Here is a 19977-nt window from a genome sequence, read left to right on the forward strand (position 1 = left end):
CTTACTGCAATTAGCAGCAGGTAAGATTTATGGTGATATCTTTGTGGTAGGGCAGTTGTTGCAGGGTTTTTCTGCATTCTTTCTCTTATGTTTTCCTTGCTTCAGTGCAAATAAGTAGATTACTGAGAAAGTATTTTTGAAACCTTTCAAAACCAGACCTTAATTCAGAATATCCATATTCTTAGGTCTTGTGCAATTAAATTGTGAAATAATGGAAACATGCAATTCCAAATAAAATTTTCAAAACACTTTCTTCCAATGGTTACAAACATTAGGCTGCTATCTCTTTTCCAGTCTCTCTGGAATGAAAGTAATAAACCAAAGCTTGGAAACTAGTCTGTTGAATCTGGATTTTTAAGTGTACTTTTAACTGGCAGTGAGACTAGGGTTCAGAGTTACTACATCATCCCTTAAAAATCTCCTTATAAATTATACTGTTGTGTTATTTATGATACAGCAAATATGGTGTTGAAGAAGTATGTAAAAGTGTGTGTGTGTGCATATAAAGGCAAGGATATACTTCTCCGTTTGTATATGTACGTATAAAGCAGAATATCTTTCTGAAACTGGATTTTCTATATTTCTCTTCTACCCAGTGAAGGAAGGGTTTGTTTCTTGTTTTTGTTTTTTTTTCACTGTCATAAGATCTCACTTTATACTTTCAGTAAATGATAATTTGCCCTACTGCTGCTTTTTGGTATTTAAGGTTTGTTGAATAAGCTGTAGAATGCAGATCAGAAAGCATTTCTAGATTTTGCAACAAGAAAATATGAAGATAAAATGGCTAGCCATTGGAATCTTTTTCTGCTCTAAAAGGGCTGCAGATGAGGGCTGCAGTTTGAATTTGATTGGCCTGAGGTGATGTTTATGTTATGACAGTTATGAAAATGTGCAGCTGTTCATAAAGAAATAGAAATTGAAATCTGTGGTCTTCGATAATTCTACCTGATCTTACTATTTGTTCCATCTGTTCCCATGCTTTTGGAGTATCCATTTTCCTTTCAGCAGACCTTTTTTCACTTTTTAGTTTTGCCTTTTGTATGCTGATAACATATATATATGTGAATGAGATTAATTCATGCCAAAGTGACAATCAAAAATCATACTCTGAAAAAAATTCTCCCCTATATTTAAGTTACAGCTAGAAAAGAATTGTCTTAAAAGTAAACCATTTTTCCATTCTGAATTTTTTATAGATAAAATTATTATGAAACCCCTGAAGAGGAGTAACAGAGGTCAGCTGTAAAACATCAAGCTAGAATAAGACTCACTTAACTTAGAAATAAAATTTCAATATGTAGCAGTAATTGTAGTGTATTGTCTTTTGTTGACATCATCTAAGCTTTGTTGACATAGTGTTTCTGTGTAAGAGGGCATTACTTCTTTAGAAATCTGAAGCATGAAGTAGAGAGCAAAATCCATTCTCCTGTGCTCTTAAGTAAACATTTTAATTACAGGATAAGCTGCTTGTTTTAAATATTTCCTTGACATGTTGCCTCGTTAAATCAGTACTGAGCAAAATATAATGGAGATCATGGGTTTGATTCCAAATAGTTTTGCAAAAGGCCGCATGTGCCAAAATCCAGTGTTTATATAAAATTCCCTTATCCCTAGTGGGATATCACAGGAATATATATGCCCACTTGTATAGGAGCCTATTATAAAGAAATATGTGTTACGCTGTGTGCCTTAAAAATTTGGCCTAACAGTAAGCAAGTAGGTGAAACCTTTCAGACAATATAATGTCCTTCTTAACCTAACAAGCATATGTATTTCTGTTACAGTTTCGTGTTAATGTAGTCAGTCTTACTTTCTTACTTTGTTTTTTCCCCAAGGTAAAGGTGTTTACTGAGGCGAGTATAGCTTTTTTCCCTGCTGTTAATCTACTTTTTAATTAAATTTTTCACTCTGAATTCTACAATCTGCCTTTCCAACCTTCATAACACTATTATTATTGATCTACTAGAGTCATCAACAAATGTCATTTACTTCTTCCCAGTTATTTCTTCTTAACCTAGACAATGTAAAATGAAAATTACAGTGTTATTTAAAATCTCAGACAAGCCTTTTTTAGGTCTCAACTTCTTTTCATTTGTCGCCATCTTCATATTAAAATGTTAAGGAATACTTATCAGAAGGCTAAACTCCTGTGTCTTGCAAGACAGAGCAGAAGCTGTGTTTTTGTAGATTTGTGTGCAGTTTCTTTTTCTGTCATCAGTTTTTTACAACAGGAATGGGTTCTTCCATGCTGTTGTTCTTTCAGCAGAAAAAGCCTGAATGACGAGCCTTTGATGCAACATGATACGGTGATGTCATAGAACAACAAATCTATGTCCCATTGTTTAGACAAAAATTCTTAGTGAGCTCAGAGTTAACTGTTCCAAGTCAGCACTTTCTGTGATTCTCTTATTTTTTGCTTTTTACCTTTTTATCAGTGAACTGATACGGCTTTGATGAAGATTCACCAGAGTCATATCACAGTTTGCCTCTGCCTTTCTCATCTCCCATTCACCCCATGAAGCTCTGCTGGGCTGCATTTCAAACCCATTGTGCTCACAATGTTCTCTTCCACCATGGTACGCACACGGGTCACCTTGCTGAGCCGTGAGAACAACGGTTCATAACCATCCACCCTGTGAAGAGCTTTTTAGTAACTCGCTATTGCTTCTCTCAGTCTCTTACTTGACATTTTTGTTTCAGACAGGTTGAAAGATGATTGTTCCATTTTCTTAGATGGAGAAAATTATAGATTCAGATTTTGGATGCTGGAGACAATACAATGATAGAGAACTCGGGGTAGAAGGGGTGTGGTGTTGTCAGTTTTTACAGAACTGTTAACCAGGAGTTAAGATAATTGTTTCAGTGAACAGATCTCTTCACATGCATTTTCTATTACTGCCATGTATTTCTTCCTGAGAAGTGTATGTAAATTGTATTAGCACTTTATATAAGTAGCACTCATTGAAAGCTTTACCACATCTAAAGTAAATTTATGGTCATTCTTTTTAAACCACAAAATCAGTTTATTAATGTAGGAACTGAATTAGATATGTCATCCATACTTCAAATCATTTAACTAAGAATTAGCTTACTTGGAAACAGGAACATACCTAGGAAAATGTATTTAACCAAAAATCTCAGAGTTTCTTTTTTATAAACAGAGTATTCAAGGAATATGTTTGGATGAGTGGCTTGGATAAGTGCTGCAGGTTTTCTGTGAGCAATTTGCTCATCTGACTTGACTTAAAAGTTACAAACTACTGTTTACATGGAGTGGTAAGACAGCCTTACCAGAGGAAAAAGCTCATTTTTTTTCTCTTCTGTTTTCCCCAGTTACCACACTTTGTTAGAGGACACATATAATTTTGTGCTTTCTTCAAAAAAAACCCCAAACTTCTGCTATTCAGAAGGATTACAGGGAAACTGAGGAAGAGGGCAGAAATGGTTGGTGTTTCTGAGATTTTAAATAAAGTTAGCCTGTTTAATAAGCACTAAGTAACAGAAGTTCACTGGATACTTACAATAACATTTCTTGCAGGATACTAGTTATGTCATACATTTCAAAAAGAGAAGAAACAGATACTAGATTTTTAGATCCTGCTGTGTGAAATAGTAATATAAATTGTGGTTTGAAAAGTCATTACACTGACTACCCTTACACCGTGGCTTCCTTCAGGTTTTGTTTGAGAGATCTGTCACCACACTTGATGTACCCACTGAGGATCACACCGGAATGCTTTTTTGTCACATGCTACGAAGAAAATACTATGGTTGAGAAATAATACATCAATAAAGTACATTTCAAAGTAATATAGTTCTGAATGCCTGTTACCACTGAAGTCTTAGTTGTGATAGGAAATAAATCAGATTCTTATGGACTCTAAGTTGGCCTGGAGTTGCATTCATCATTCCGACATCCTCTGACACCACTTCTGATGATGTAGATTGGTAATGGGTTATTCCTTCCCCTCGCATGGATCATAATAGTGTGGCTTCATTCAGCAATATATAAGATCAATACTTTACAAAATATGCAATCCCAAAAAGTGTTTTACAAAACATTATATAAGTTTTATAAAAATGGATAACGTAAGATATTTAATCTGTGCTCCATTAAATACCCGTCTTTCTGTACATTGAGCTGTTCTGTTACAAATTCAGATTTTCTGTATGAGTATTTATCAAGTTGACCTTTTGCTGCATTTTACAAGAGAATGTAATGATACAAACTTTTTCAGAGTTGAACATTCTAGAACACAGTCATTAACCAAAAAAGTTGCTAAAACTTTAGATTTCTTTTGGTTTATATCTCAGGTGTTCCAAAGCTTTACTGATGAACAAAATTTTTCCTTTTTTAACCTTTGCCTCAGAAATCCTGCTGAGTGCAGCAGTAGGTGCATGGTTCGTGTACTGTCAGTAAATCAAGAGTACTTTCTTCAGAAAAACAGTACCAAACTAGCTGGTTTTAGGTACTGCTTTTTTTTGGCAGGACTACTGTTGGATGGTGGAATTAGAACTTGGTCACCAGAGAGCTGGTAGAGATGGAACCAGCTGCAGGTCATGTTTGCTTCTGTAGGTTTGCAGTGCAGGTTCTCAGGTTCATAACATGTCTACAAATCAATTTTTCTGTGGTGTCCTGGCGCAGAATTTATCTTAAATCATTTTTGCCTTCCTTTTTCATTGTTATTCACCCCCCACACTCTTGACTGTGTGTCTTCACTTGTGTCATGTTAAGTACTAGTCTGGATACATACATAAAATATTTCACATCTTTTGTTACTGGTTGAGTAACCTTTTACACTTCTCTTAATAGAATTTCAAAGACAGTTTTGTTTTCTTAATCTCTATTCCACATATGGTGATGCATAAAACTCATGTGTACATCCGTTACAGGAACACAGCAGTCACGGAAGCCATGGGGAATAGTTAGCACTGGCAAAAGAGAATTTATGTAGATGGAAGTAGCTTACTCTGAAGGTCATAATTAGTGAGCTTTGTGATTAAAATTTTGTCAACCTTTAAAAAAAAAAAAGTCTAGAGGCAGTGACTCATTGTATATAGCATTTACCTCTTTGACATACAAGCCTGTTAAGAACAGGTGCAAAAGTCTTTCTGAAAAGCTCCTGAGTTCTGTTTTTGAGGAAAGATGAGGCAAGAGGTGACTTGAGAGGGAAGTCCCCTTAGAATATGTCTAAAATAAGCAAATGTATTATATTAAAATATTAGAACTGTAGCATGGTATTTTGCAAGGCCTATTTCCCCATTATTCTAGCTCTGATTTGTTTTTAATAGTATCATTTAGTTTATGTTCAGTATTACTGTTTGTGTGTCAGGAAATGCAGTTATCTGAAAGCAAGATGTTGAACCCACTAGGATTCCCTAAAGCTCCTGAAACTGCCCTTGATACTCGTAAACTTAGGGGATTGGATCTTTGGTAAATGTTATTGTAATAATAATAAAATAAACTAATGTGAAAAGGAAGAAATTTCTTTTTCTCCCCAAATACTGCTTAAAATTCTTTCCCTATTCTTTGATGTTTTCAATAAACGAGAAAATACACAAAATACACCATCTTTATGAAGAATCAGTCTCACAGTATGGAGTCTTTTTGTGACTCTTTATGGAAGAGCTAACATTAATGAAGTAAAACTGGGACTAAAAGTCATCTTTATAACAATGGGATGGTCTCTGCTCAGCATAATGGACTCAGACCTTTACACAAACCAAACCTATGGATATTAATAGAAAAAAGAAACAAAATATTTTGTAGTATATTTTAATTTCCTAGAGGACTTGATATATTTTTAGATTTAATGTGTCTGTTATAGTATCATTATTTATGTTCTTCATTATACTGGTTTTATTTTGTATTTCTTTTGACTCATATTGGTTTTCTGTTCTTACTTTTTCTTCAGTAATATAGGGGCCCTTCATATTAGCTTTATTTTTAGAAGGATTACATAAAAGTGGGTTTGCATGCCCTGTTTATGTAACTTTTTCACAAGCATGCTTTTAAGGCCAATAATTCCTTCTTCCTTCTTCTTCATTGATTGTAAAATATGCATATTAAATGTTAAGAGTAATGTTGTAGCTGCAACTTGAGTAAACTTCCATTTAGTTAATCCTTTATTGTAATTAGTTTATAAAAATCCTTAATGAAACATTGGACTTGTGTGCACCAAAATGTGATTTTGAAAATTTGAATTAGGTACACCTTTTTTTTGCCTTCTTGATTGTGGTTACATATGTGATTACCTATTTAAAACATTTTACAATATGTCACCTGTTATAACTATTTTCTCATCTTTCACATCTTTCAGCAGGAGAAAAAGATACAAAGGTAAAAGGGACTTTGTGTCATATACAGTAGTGAGAAATACCTTGTGTAACGTAGACAAATCACAAACTGATCATTATAGCAAACACATTTAATAAAATTAATTATGTTTCTAGGTTCCATGGTTCCTTTCTCCATGCGGATTTTACACGCTGAACTTCCTCAGTACCTAGGTAATCCTCAGGAATCACTTGACAGACTGCACAGTATGAAGATAATCTGTGCCAAGGTAACAGCTTCTCTGTGCACTAACATTTCTGAATGTTTAAAGAGTATATTCTGTTGTCCTTATAAAGAACATTAAGTTTCAACTATTACATTTTTTTATTCCATTTGATACAAATAAGGAACTCACTAATAGAAGTTAAGTGCCTCTTCCATTTTAGGATACATCCTTTTCTCCTCTGTGGTAACTCTGACTAAAATGAGTAAAACAGTGGACAATGTACTTCTCTTGCTTTCGTGTTTTTGCCAGACAAGACATGGACAGGAAGCAGATGTGTTTAAGGGCAACTAGGAGAGCTTTCTTCCCTCATTCAGCTGTGTCCAGATAGCTCAAAGCGCAGTTGTTAATGGTCTTGCTCCTTCAAAAATAGTCTTGATCCATCAGAAATAGTCTGAATAGCTGATTTTGGAAATAATGGACATTTGGGAATATAAATACAACCTGCTGAGTTTGTTTTGGGGTTTTTCTTTTGTTTTGTCAAGTGCTATAATACAAAATTATGGCCTAAATTATAACACGGGATTTGTTAGTGCTGAAATTGGAGTGATGGTCTTGTGTGCACAGAACTTATCTACTAAACCAACACCCTGACTGTTAAGCATTCATCCTTAAATGTTTTTTTACAGAAATCTTTCCCAAGTAGTCTTAATGCAAAGTAGCTGTGACTGTTACAATGTGGCAAACTCTAGAAGAAATGCAGCTTTATTGTTTTATGTGTGACATTTGAAAGTTCAAAACTGTATATAAGATAAAGTGATTAATTTTTATTTTCAGTATTCCTTGGATTTTTCCTATATTTACTCCTGAAAATAACTTGGATAACAGAAGTGAAGGGATTTGGTAATTGCTAATTGTATAGCTATAATGGCTTTACATATATAAAATCAACTTGCTTCTAGCACAGTAATGGCTAGGATAACCAAATGTTTACAGTGAAAAAAACAGTTCTTTGTATTATGAGGAGAAAAAGGTGAAAGGTTCAGGTAGTAAGAGATGAATGTGGCATTTGTTATAGAGTTGGAAATAATTGATCTGGAAACAGTTGAGAGATATATCTAATTTGGCCAAGAAGTGCTACTTTTTGGCACTTCACAAATGCTGCTACCTGTTCATGACCATGTCATCTAATAACGTTACTGGCAGGATGTTCTCTCTTTTCCTTCATAAACAGTCCTCCTCAATTTGAAGTCATTTTTTTCTTCTATGAAATGCCATACTCCTCTGTTGCAGGATTTCACAGTGCTTCTACTGACATTTGCCTGCCCTGGTCTGCAGCAGATCAGCTGTTTCATATATTGTTTTTATGCGATCTGGTATTAAGTGCTGCATGTCTCCCCTCAGTCATGAAGGTGCCACTAGATTCCAAAAACTTGACTGGTTTCTGATTTCCTTTATTTTGTAACAGACAGAGAAAATTGTATGAATGTGAATGAGGAAGTGACTGCTGAGCAGGGTGTTCATCAGCCATCTGGCTAACTTTATTGAAATGGCCATATCTCGGTTACAGTGTGATCAGCCATGATTCTCCACAGATTAAAGATTATCAGTCAATAGAGGAATGAAAGAAAAGGAAATTACCCCCACCCCCCACCTTCTTCTTTACAAGACCTTTAAGTCATCTACAACCTTGAGGTGCCTCTGCCTACGCTCTTTTCCTTGAAGTGCATATCCTTAGAGCATACCCAGTATATCAAGGAAGCTTCTAAACTGTAATACAAGATTTTGTTTGAACATGAACTAGACATTATTTCTTTTAAATAAGGGAAACTGCATGTGCTGGAGAAGATGAAATGGGAATAAAGGAGGTTTACAAATTAATATATACATATTTCCCTGCATGCTAGATTCTTGAAGAACAGGTCTGTTTACTCATTTTCTCACTCCATCAGCTGCTAGTGGCCTAGTTCATCACAAATTCTGTGTGATCCCTTCTGCCTTTGGGGAAAGCTTCTTTGAGGCTGGCTGTACATCTTCCACTAGCTCTTCTGAGGAGTCCCCTGTTCTCTGCACTTGCTTTTGGTTCACGGATTGCCATCTCTTTCTCTCTGCCTTCTTGTGTCTGAGTTTGTGGAGCTTGTCCCAGGTTAGTGTGTTCAATTGCAGTCAGGAAAAAGAACGCTCTCCCTTTGCTTCTGACAGCTTCCACTAGAGACAGGATATAGTAGCCAGGACAAGCCATTCTCTGTGCTGATGGATGCTCCTTTTTAAAGTACAGTACACAGAAAACTACAAACCTTCCTTCTCAAGGGAATATTTCTGATCAGTTATTCTAGACACCTCATTGCAGATTACTTCATTTGTTTGCATTCAATTAAATACCTTGTCTTTTGGAGCAATTCTAAGACAACTGTAGAAACAAGAGTGTGAAAAAGGACAGCTTGTAAACATAAATATGTTCTTAAAAGACAGCTGTAAATTGTTGATAATTTAACCATTTGAAGTCAGCATTGGCTGACAAAAAACATTTTTTAGATATATGTTTTGATTTTTTTCTAGAACACAATTAGTCTAATAATCTCAATCTCACATGGAGTGTTCAAGAATAAGGTTCATAATACTTACGAAAACCCATGGCATAACCAAGAAAGTAACATAAAGGATGTACAGTCATTAGTCTTAATATTTGTATAAGACACTTGGGAACCATTTCAGTTATAACAGAATTAATTGGGGAGCTTTCAACCAAAACCCTCTAGTGTTTTACTTCCCTATTTTAAAAAGTGGAAAAATAATCTTTGGTCATCCGTATTTACAGAAGGGCGTACGAATAGTCATTATGTAAATGAGATGATCTTGGAGTCATAGAAGCTAGAAGAGAGAAAAGACCTATTAGCTCACCTAGTCTGTCTCTCTGCAACACAAGGTTGTTTTCTAGTTTTTAATGAGCCAGCCTACGGAGCTGAGGCCACATCCCCTGGGAGGCTATTCCAGGCTAATGCTAATGCATTCTTATCATAAGAAAATTTGTCTTTCTGTTTTGTTTCTCTTCCTCGATGTAATTATGCTTTTTTTCCTGATACTTCCTTTTAACTTGCTAAATTCCCTTTTGCTTTTTGTTGTCCACATTCTACAGACACTTGTCAAGTTTGGATTAGCCATTCAACTTAAAGATCTAACCATATTTACTTTGTCACTATTTTGGTAACTTGGTCTCTTCAGCCCCCTTCTACTTAACATATTTCTGGTACCTGAAGCAGGCTTGGAGGTTGAGTGCAAAAACATCATTTTCATTTTCCCTGGATAGAATGTTTTTACCTTTTCCAGTATTCCTGAAAATTTGTAATCAAGATCTGGTTGGATATTTTACATCTCTGTCTAAACATTCAACATTTGGGAAAGAAATATCTGTAGCACCAAATGAGTATTATAGCTTGTGGGAGGAATCCAGTGAAACTGTTACTGTCTCTGTGTTATTGCTGGTCTTCGCAATGTGAATTGCCTCAATGTGTTGTTGCCCTTATAAGTCCACCTTCAAATACATGGTCTCCAAACAGCCAAGCAGTAAGAATAACAATAGTAATTTAAATCACAGAAGGATTTGTTCTTTTTAAGTATTCATTTAAAAACATAGGCGTGATCACTTTAGTGCTAATAATGCTGAGGACATGCTAATAAATGCTTACCCGGAGACCAAAATATGAAAAGAACAACAGGTTTAATCTAAACTCCTCCCTTGTTTGTGCCAAAGCTTCCTAGCTGATTGAGGGAGAGCTCCTGGAAATGCACACATTTTATAGTGCAGCATATTTCGCTTCTTAACCCTAATCCTTCAAGTGGCAGAGCTGTACTGGGCTCTTCTACCAGGTGGGTGGAGCAGTGGCAAGTGGGTTAACAGTCTTGCTTCCTAAAAAAGCCTCTGCAAAACTTTTCAAGAATAACTTTGTGACAGTTGTCCATCAGCCACTCCCTCTGTAGTTCCACCACTCTCCTTCATGAGTAGTTATGTTCTTCCCTGGCCCTTCCATACACACTCTTCATATCTCCTGGTCTTCTGTTTTACTTCTAAATTGATGAAATTTTCAGTCTCTTAGCTACTGATTGGTTTTGGGGTTTATTTTCGTTCAACTTCCAGTTCTGGCTCAGTTACTAAGGTCACGTAAGTATTCTGTTTCTCATACGTTACTTCAGTCTAGGGGGTATTTGTCTTAGCGCCTTGTTTGATGAATTTGTAGAAATGATCCTGCACCAGTCTGAGTACTCAAAAAGCCACAATTGCAGAAGCACCAAAAAAAACTATTTTGAGTAAGAAGCTAATGCTGGTGAAAAGTTGTGGAAGAAGAAATGAAGTATTAAAAAGAGATACCTAATGATAGGAAACTAGGAATGCAAATGGTGGTGTACATAGGTTAGTGTTACAGTATACAGGTGATTGATAGGGAATGAAACGGAAGAACTCAGTGAAGTAATACTAGCCAGTGAAACTATTGAGTGTGCATTTATAAATACTCAAAACAAGAAAAAGCATAGGTCATATGTAAAACTGATGTTTAAAGTAAATGGTAGAAGTGTTCAATCATATTTCTCTTTATAATAGGAACAAGCATGTTTAGAGCTATCCCATGTGATATTGCTAGAATAAACAGTTTACCATCTGTAGAAAAGTGGGATGAGGGGATTTGCTAAAATTAAACATTTGATATCAACTAACCCAGATAGCTTACACTGAGGAACTACCTGAATCATTAATGTTATCATTAAACAGTTCTTGGAAAACTAGGGAAATGCCCAAACACTGAAAAACTGCAGATGATGTTCCTATCCTTAAGAAGGGCAAAAGGAAATAAACCTAGGGAATAAAACAATTAGCCTCAAATCAGCACCAAGTTCTGTTTTAATTACGTTGAGCTTGAGGTGACAGCTAGATATCCCCAAGTAATGTCACAGTATGGTTAATATAATACTCTAATTGTATGCTAATATTTAATTCTTTCTTTTTTGATGATGTTAACACGTTTTCAGAGAAACCCATTGTCTTTTTGAACAAGACAGCACACCTCATTGATGAAGGTACCTTGTTATGTTTAGACCATTTCAAGAGTAAGAATTTCAAGCCTTATTGAGAGTGAGGAGTGATCACTAGACGTTTTCCAGAGGAAGAGAAAGATGATGGGTTTTAGACTGGACAGAAAATAGATGATAAGGTGGTTTTGGTTTGTGGGAGAGAAGAATAGTTTTTTTTCTCTTGACAAGGTGCCTCATTATACACTAGGCATTTAACACTGAAATGTGGTGCTTTGGTTTCTAAGTGATTTCTGAGTGGCTACACTGCTTTTGAAAGTGGGACTGAGATTCAGTCTTGCAGGCATGCCGCTGTGATCTCATAAATTGCCACCTATCAACTAAGCTGCAGTATCTACTGGTGTACGCTTATAGCCTCTCAAAATCTGAGGTAAGGCAACTTAGCCTAGCCCTCTGTGAACGAGGTTAACACTAAATCATATTCGTCATGGGCTAACAATTCTTATTGGGGAAAATTACCCTGGCTCAGCTGGCATGTGGTAACTGCTGTCATTTCATCGTATGTCTTTCCTTGCTCTTAAGTTCCTTGTAGCTACATTTATGGCACCTAACTTCAAGCTTTCACTCTAGTCTGTGAAGAGCTTGGTATCTCGGAGAGCAATTCCTAATGTCTAAAATAGATGGCATGAACTGACTTCCTGGAAGTACCGGTTGCTCTTCACTGCCTGTAGAAGGTACCAACACACTGTCTGAAACCAGATTAATTCTACCTGTCTTTCCTTTGGAGGATTTCCTGTGTTGTTTTTAAGTGTTTGCTTACAAAGCACTGAGCACAACTGCAATGCTTTGCTGGTGTAGGAAAAAACAATTACTTCTTGTACTGGCAAAAGCTGAGAGCTCTGTGTTTGGAAGTGCACTCAGTCCCCAGAAGAGACAGTTCTTTGTATTTCCCTAATTGGCTAACCACAGCGACTGATTAAAGAGCAAGTGGCCTTAACGTTTTTTTGAAGGAAATCTCAAGCATTGTTCTATAACAAAAGTTATGAATCTGTAACAGGAAAAATGGGGTGATTGTGGGAATCAGAATACAAATTTGGAGAAACTGTAATGGGATTAGAAAAAGAAAAGTTGACTTGCATTTCAAATGGAGCCTTGCATACATATTTTAAAAGTGCTTAAGACGCAAGCTTCAATAAGTATACATTTTCATTCTTCATTCCTCCAATAAAGCAACATTCATTCACTCAACAATTTACATGATTTAAAATCTATAATAAATAAAAAGAAGCAATAAACCCCAAACTTTGAGAAGGAAAATGCAAGAGGAGTACCTCATTAAGGACAAAAGGCTGAAACCAGAGCCTGTACTTAGGATGGGGGAGTCAAGAGGCAGTGGCTTTCTGTGGAAAATCAGTTTGACTTTCTTTGTGGTCATTAACATTCATTCTCTGGTGAAGCATATTTCATGTTTTGCTTAACAAAATATGTATGTCCCTGGAGTGTGCTGACATTTAATGTTCTGTAAGTATCATAAACCTGAACTCTAACATCCTTCTACCGTAGAATGGCTTTCTTTGTGCAATTTATCTAGATATGGTAATAATCAGTAATTTTGAACTGTACCTAAGCGAAGCATTCCTGACTGAATTGGTTTACATATAGACTGTCAATTGTAGATAATCTGCATTAAATATATAGTGCTGTTTAAACTCATGTTCGTTACTTTAAAAAATTTACTACAGATACTAGAAAATTTGGAACAAGGCTTAGCTGAAGATGGAAGTATGACTAACATTACACAGGAGAACAGACAAGGTAGGTATTCTTTAAACATTTTTTTCACAGGCAGTGTGTTTTTATCACTTGCCTAAGTATGCCAGAATTTTCACAAGACTGCCCCAGAGTTGGTAAATCAGTACTTTTATAATCTCATAGCCTACTTAGCTTCTGAAATGATACAGCTTGTACTTTTATTTGCTGGAATTAATTTCACAGTTTTGCCCTTGATCAAACTGATGCACTAAATCAATTTTTTTTCCTACTTAGAAGAAACAAAGAACATGGCTGCTGTCCTTTAGTGATTAATATATAAATGTATTGCTGTTGCAGCTAGATGGATGTTTCATCTTAAGCCTTGGCTGACTGGCTCCTCTTGGTCCTCATGTCTGAAATCCACTAAATTTTTTTAGATCAAACTGCCGTCATACAAGGGCTACACTGGCCTAGGATGCTGCTACATAAATGGCTGAGTCTCACTGTAGCTGCATGGCACTTAGACTCCTGAAATACCTGAGTCACTTTTTAGAATAAGATTTAGATAATACTAATCTACATTGTCATTTTCATGGTTTCATATGCAATTATGTTTTTTTCCTGTTCCTTCTTAGTTGTTTAACTGCAATAGTATAGGATAAAGAAGGCTCATCAGGACAAATTAGTTGTCCAAACATTTTTTTTAACAGAATTTATACTAATGAGGTCATCTGAGTACACTTAAGAATTGGACAAGAGGTTTTCTGCATTGTTACGGATTACATGAACCACTCCTGGTGCCTAGCAAGTTAAAAACTTCATACAAAAAAACCAAAAACCTTTCAGCTTCAGCTAACAGTCTAAGGAGTCTTACTAGCTTCTTTCTGGGATAACATTCACCTAGAGCCTGTGGGAAGTAAAAGTCTGCCTCTGAGATAGGAAGAGGCAGAGTAGAAGTTGTTAACAGAATTTTAAAATTATTGTAAACAATTCCCTAAAAGAGTGTCTATATGGAAGGGTGCAGACCTGTCTGAACTCTTCTGCCTGGTCATCAAATGCGCTGCACGTAAAGCAGCTTTAAATGTGTTACTGCACTTGACTTAATGCACCATCTAGATATGCCCTAAAAAAGTGAATGCACATGTGAACAGCATATGTCATAAAGGTATTTGCAAGTATAGTTAATTGAATACATTTACTACTCTTCTCAAATGGGTTAGGGAAGAAATAATCTGATATTGAAGATTTATCCACAGCATTCCAGGAGTTTCTGTTCTTCTCTCCTTGAATCTACTGTTCTTCTTGTCTCTGTTCTCCTACTTAGTTTTCCCTGTTATCCCCTTTCTACCGTCAGTTTTGTCCTTCTTATCCCCACATTCTTTTCCTTTTCACTCCTTTAAAACCAAGCTAGTGATCCCTCTAACATACAAGGACTTCTTCCTAGCTGTGTCATAATCCTGTGTCCTGCAGCCTGCCTCACTCATGAGTTTCTGCCGCCTTGCTTTTCCTCTCTGCTGCTGCTTTAGAGCTGAGATGAGCTCAGGAGGAGGCATAGTTGGAAAAGCAGCAGCTAGTAGTTACCAAGGGACAAGGCTGCTGAAAATTTGGGGAGATCTTCGTATGTCTACTGTGCAGCTGCCTGTAGGTTTAAGACTGCCAGAAAGCCCATGGGACCTGTGCAGAGTATTGACTGCTATTGTCTCTGGAGGTCAGCCAGGTCTGCTCCCTGTCTGCTTCTTTGCTGCATTTGGAGCTCCAGGAGGCTGATAATGGGTTTGTTTTTTTTCATGTGAAACTAGCTGAAGCAAACCTTATTAACTTTATATGAAGACAGCCTTAATTCATTATGGGGATTATGCTTAGCCTGTAATTTCCTTATTGCTGGTGTAAGAAGGTGCCACACCGATCGAGTTACCATGTACATCTCCTCTAGTCTGGAACAGAGCACCTCATTGGCCAGTTTTTCAACAGGCAGAGATTTAGCGTTGCACCACTTGCCAGGTAACACATTCTGTAAGATGCCAATTTTGCAACTTCTCAGTGCACAGAGCTCCTATTGAAATGAATGACAGTGTGGAGTACAGAGTCCTTGATAAATAAGTTAAAACAAATGTCTGCATGGACCTGCAGAGTGGGTTTCAGACATTTCAGTAAGGCTGTTGGATTTTCAGTTTTGTTTACTGCTTTGCAGGTTTTCTTTAATCCCTTTCTGCCAGTGCTAAGAAGCCTTATGCTACAGGGCTATGGAATTTCCAGACCAGGTTTCTGTTCAGTTTATGTCACAGACTGAAAACATCTGGTCTGTCTGCTTTGCAGTCCTTTCTGAGAATCATAGCTGGTGCTATTCAATTGTTAACAGGAAACCTAGATATCTCCAGTACAGGAATCAACATCTAAATGTTGTCACCCAGGTCCTAAAAATCTGAATGTAGTTACCAAACTATGAGGACATGCAAAAAGGAGAGATTAACATAAGTAAACTAGTAAAGGATTGTTTTTAATTATGTCCACAAGAAAAGAAAAACAGAAAAGTATCATAAAATACTTGCTCATGGTTTACAGCATCCTCTCCATTAATGTAGGGCTTATGTGGTCAAGGGGGAATTTCTAAAACAAAAGCTAGGAGTAATGAATGATTTTAGGGTACGGTGGATGAAATACTGGGTTCAGTCTTGGGGCCTGTATTATGCCTCTCTTTGACAAAGATAATTAGGGAATATCCATAGGTTGTTTTTTTGTTTTGTTGTTGGAGAGGATTGAAGAAGTTTTCTGTTTTAGGAAGGGGAGTAGACATTCCACCGAGCTCTCTTATTTGTAATGGCATTTATGTGTGCTGGAAGAATTATCTATGTGACCTGCCATGCTTTCATCAGAGACTACATTACTGATACAAATGAGTGGTCTCAGTTATCACAATCTCATTGAAATAGCCTCTTCTCCCTTTCCTCCTCCCCTTTCAAATCATTAGTGACCTTGACAGCTGATTGACTGAGATACATTTATTTTCCAAATGTACTAAATTAATACTCCTAGTGTTTATTTTTGAGGATTAGAGGAGTATTTGTAGCATTGATCTATGGTACTGTAACACAAGAGAAAATAAGGATCTGTGTGAACATCCCTTACATCAGGAGTCTGTCTGCAAAGCAAGAGAGAGAAATCTGCTGCTGCAGCTTTTAATGCCTGCAAGCTCCAGGAGCATGGGGAAAGCAGACAGGCTTGGCAGATTTTTTCCTGCACATCTCTAAGCCAGAGGCAAGCACAAACAGTCCCAGACTCAGACAGTTCTCACCCTGCATGTTTTGGCTCTGAAATGACATTTTAGCTATGTTTGATTTTTTTAATTTATCACATTTAATGTTGTAGATTACATGTTTTTAAACTGATGCTCATTATCACTTGAATCTTTTTATGCACCTTTTGTTCTGATACTGGAAAATGTGTGGCCTCTTTTGGTGTTTAATATTTGGCCTGAGCTCAAAGCTGAGCGGCTGTCTATTGCTCTGCATTGTTGCATTGTGTATGGTACCCAGAGCTGCTTGAGCAATTCCCTCAGAGAGGTGCAGAATTTTCTGTCTGATGGTGCAGCATGGCTGAGAATTAAAAATTCTAGGCTAAAACCCAGTGGTGTTAACGAGGGGGATCTTTCAAAATCATAATTCACAGGACCAATAATTGATGGCAAGAAAGAACCTCTAATTTATTTGTGCAAATTCACAAGCTGCTCTTATTTTGCAGCCTCTGTTCAGCTGTGGAGGTCACGTCTGGGCCGGGTGATGTACTCCATGGCAAACTGTCTGCTAATGATGAAGGTACGTGGGTGGCAGCAACTGCAGAGGTACCGTATTTTCCAGAATAGAATGTCAGAGAAAGTGCAAGAGAATTTCTGGTGCATAGATAAGGGAAGACTACCTGACTGTAAATGAAGGTTTTGCTTAGTGAAGAATTAATTAGACTTAATAATGTCTTATTTAATAGATAACTATTTGCAGTAATGTTCTTTGGGAACATATCTGCACTTATTTCTCCTCAAATCATCCTAGAGAACATGCAATAACAATACAGAATTTGCATTTTTAAATTGAATTTTTTAAACACTTAACTAAATGCTGTAATTAAAAGCAATTATGTGCTCTGTCTTTTTCAAACTGTGCACTAGGAATGTTGCTCTGTTTGTGAGGATTAATAATACTGTAGCCTTTGTGTATGATGAAGATCCAGAATGTCTAAATACATCCTCCCTTGTCAACCTATCTCAATTGTAAGATAGCTTCTTTCAAGTTTAAATCCTCACTAGTGGGTAGGGGTGGAAGAGAAAGGAATAAAAGCAAAAGTAACTAGCTTCCACTGTTGGTTTTTTTTCCCTTGATTCCTCCTTACATTTTTTTTAACCAATCCTGCTCCATTTGGTGCAACACTCTTAGCTTCTCCTTGTATTCAGGAAGCAGAAATAAAACTTCTGCCATTCGCTGTTCACCTCATTGTCAGGAATACAGGGATATCGCCATTCTTGCAGCAAACTGCTGTTATCCTGAGCTTAACTGTACTTCACAAATCAACTAGCAGCAACAGCCTCGGAGCAGAGCTGTCAGCAGTATCATCTTCACAGACCAAGATTTGTGCTCCTTGCTCCCTGCTCTTTGATTGCCCAAGGTCATGCCAGACCTGACCCTCTGATGTTTACTAAGCTGCTTCCCAAATGGGAGACTGTTCTTAATATTACAATATCTCAAAAAGCATGTATTTTTTACATAAGATCCAGTTACCCAAATACTACTTTACATGAAATGGAATATCCTTTTTATGAGAATTGAGGAAGACAGAAATTTGTATCCATAATGATACTGTGATCAGAACATTTCTGTCTTGAATAGAAATAATTGTCCATTAAACCATGAGGTATTTTTAACAATTAGTAAGCATTTGTGTTTTGAAGCAGGTACTTGACATAGTTTCATATTTTTAAGGAACTTTCTTTTTCAAAAATCAAGTGGAGAAAAGCATGAGTTGCCACGCCAAACAAAGCAGCATATATAAGTAAGAAAATGCTGGTAATGTATTTTTTCAAGAAGTTCACTTTACTTTTGGCTGTGAATTGTTTTTAACACTTTCAGTATTTTTCTGTGTACACACAAATCCATGTGCATGCACAGTTCTTACCCTTTTTCTGGTTTGGTCCTGTTAATGCTATTCTAGTAATAGAAATATATTTGTGAATACTGATTATAACCTTTTTGGAAATGGTACTTCAGAAATACTGCAACTTATATACTTAAGACCAATTATACTTGGGACCTATCTCACTGCAATTAAGTTAGAAATTTATGGTTCCACAATAACTTCCAGATTACCCACAACCACATGTTAATGCGTAATTACTTCCATCTGAAATTTGCATTTCAGTGCATTGGCTATGGAGTAGTTGTAAGTCTCTCCGTTTTCAGAAATATCCCTATATGGAATAGTAGAGAGTTTTTAAGAAAGATTTTTCAAACATAGTCGTGTTGCAGTTAAAATCAGAGTAGTATATGAAGTTAATTTTTCTGCTTGTGACAGATCCTCTGAGAGAGAATTATACTGGTTATTTATAAATTTAATATTTTTAAGACCATTCTAACATGAAGCAATGCTATAATCATCTTTTCCACCTTCTAGAGTATTCAGTATGGAACTATTTGTTCAAATAATTTTTAAACGCGCTTTTGTTAATTCTCCCATGAACAATTATATTAATTGAACAGTTCCACCTTTTTTTTTGCTGTTGTGTAATACACTTTAAAAATGGCATTTGTTTTTATTCAAGTATTTCATGTGTACGTAATTTTAAAAAAAAGCTGATTTAATTCTCCAAGTCAGTGCCATCTATTGCCATCTAGTGAACATTTGCATTATTGCAATATGGTCATATTAGATCCCCAAGTACTGTTAGGTGAATGAAATAGCTTGTGCTGTTAGTAGATTAATAATCATTTATTAAATTAAAACTATGTGACCGGTATAAAAAAAGAGAAACTGATTATCTTTCACTAACCTCTTTCTTTGGCCAAAAAACTTCGGTAGTATTTAATAGGGAGCAATCTTGTCAGGATTGACTCTTGAAAATAAAAAAAAGACTTTGATTACATGGTGGGCCTATAACTATTTAGATCTACTTCAGTTATCCTCAGCTCTAATTAGGTTCATTTCGTGTCATATCTCTTCTGCATTATAAATCTGACTCAAGAAATTCTGTTTACGTAGCACAATGGTTTTTTGTCTTTTTAAATATGGCCTCATTAGTTTCATAGCTAAACACCTCATTAAATTGAGATGGAGGGGTATATTTTTTTGGAGGTAGTGAGTGAGATGCAAAGAAGTGATTCACCCAGACTTGCGCAGGAAACCTGTAGTGGGACATGAAATTAATCACAAGTCTCCTTTACCCTGGGACCATCTTTCATAGGTACTGAATTCTGCCTGCTGTGTCCCTTTATCTGTGTGACCAGTGATACAGTTCGGTAGCAGTTTAAGGCAACCTTACTCTATGTTTTTTTCCTGTTCGTCCCCCTTTCTTTGTACAACCTTTCTTAAATGTATTCTAGCTTCCTTTCATGTACCACTATTGGACTTAACCAACTGACAAAAACAAAGAAATTATGGATCTCAGTCGTATCAACTGAATTGGCTTTTCCCATTTCACATAAACAAGGGTTAACTTAAGGGA

General features: G+C 36.3%; 1 protein-coding gene across 4 annotated transcripts in view; it reads left to right on the forward strand.

Annotated features, from left to right (window-relative positions):
- The window catches only part of TRAPPC12 (trafficking protein particle complex subunit 12), a 55274-nt gene that overhangs the window by 22341 nt on the left and 12956 nt on the right, over positions 1-19977 (forward strand). For all 4 annotated transcript variants that reach the window (XR_012622677.1, XR_012622676.1, XM_074819990.1 and 1 more), the window contains exons 6-8: positions 6454-6566; positions 13265-13337; positions 17013-17086. Coding sequence is in view for 2 of the 4 variants with exons in the window: in XM_074819990.1 (XP_074676091.1) it covers positions 6454-6566; positions 13265-13337; positions 17013-17086 (260 nt within the window). In the remaining 2 variants the exon portion in view is untranslated. The remainder of the gene's footprint in view (positions 1-6453; positions 6567-13264; positions 13338-17012; positions 17087-19977) is intronic.

The sequence above is a fragment of the Strix aluco genome, chromosome 3, assembly GCF_031877795.1.
Source record: "Strix aluco isolate bStrAlu1 chromosome 3, bStrAlu1.hap1, whole genome shotgun sequence".
Taxonomy (NCBI): Eukaryota; Metazoa; Chordata; class Aves; order Strigiformes; family Strigidae; genus Strix; species Strix aluco.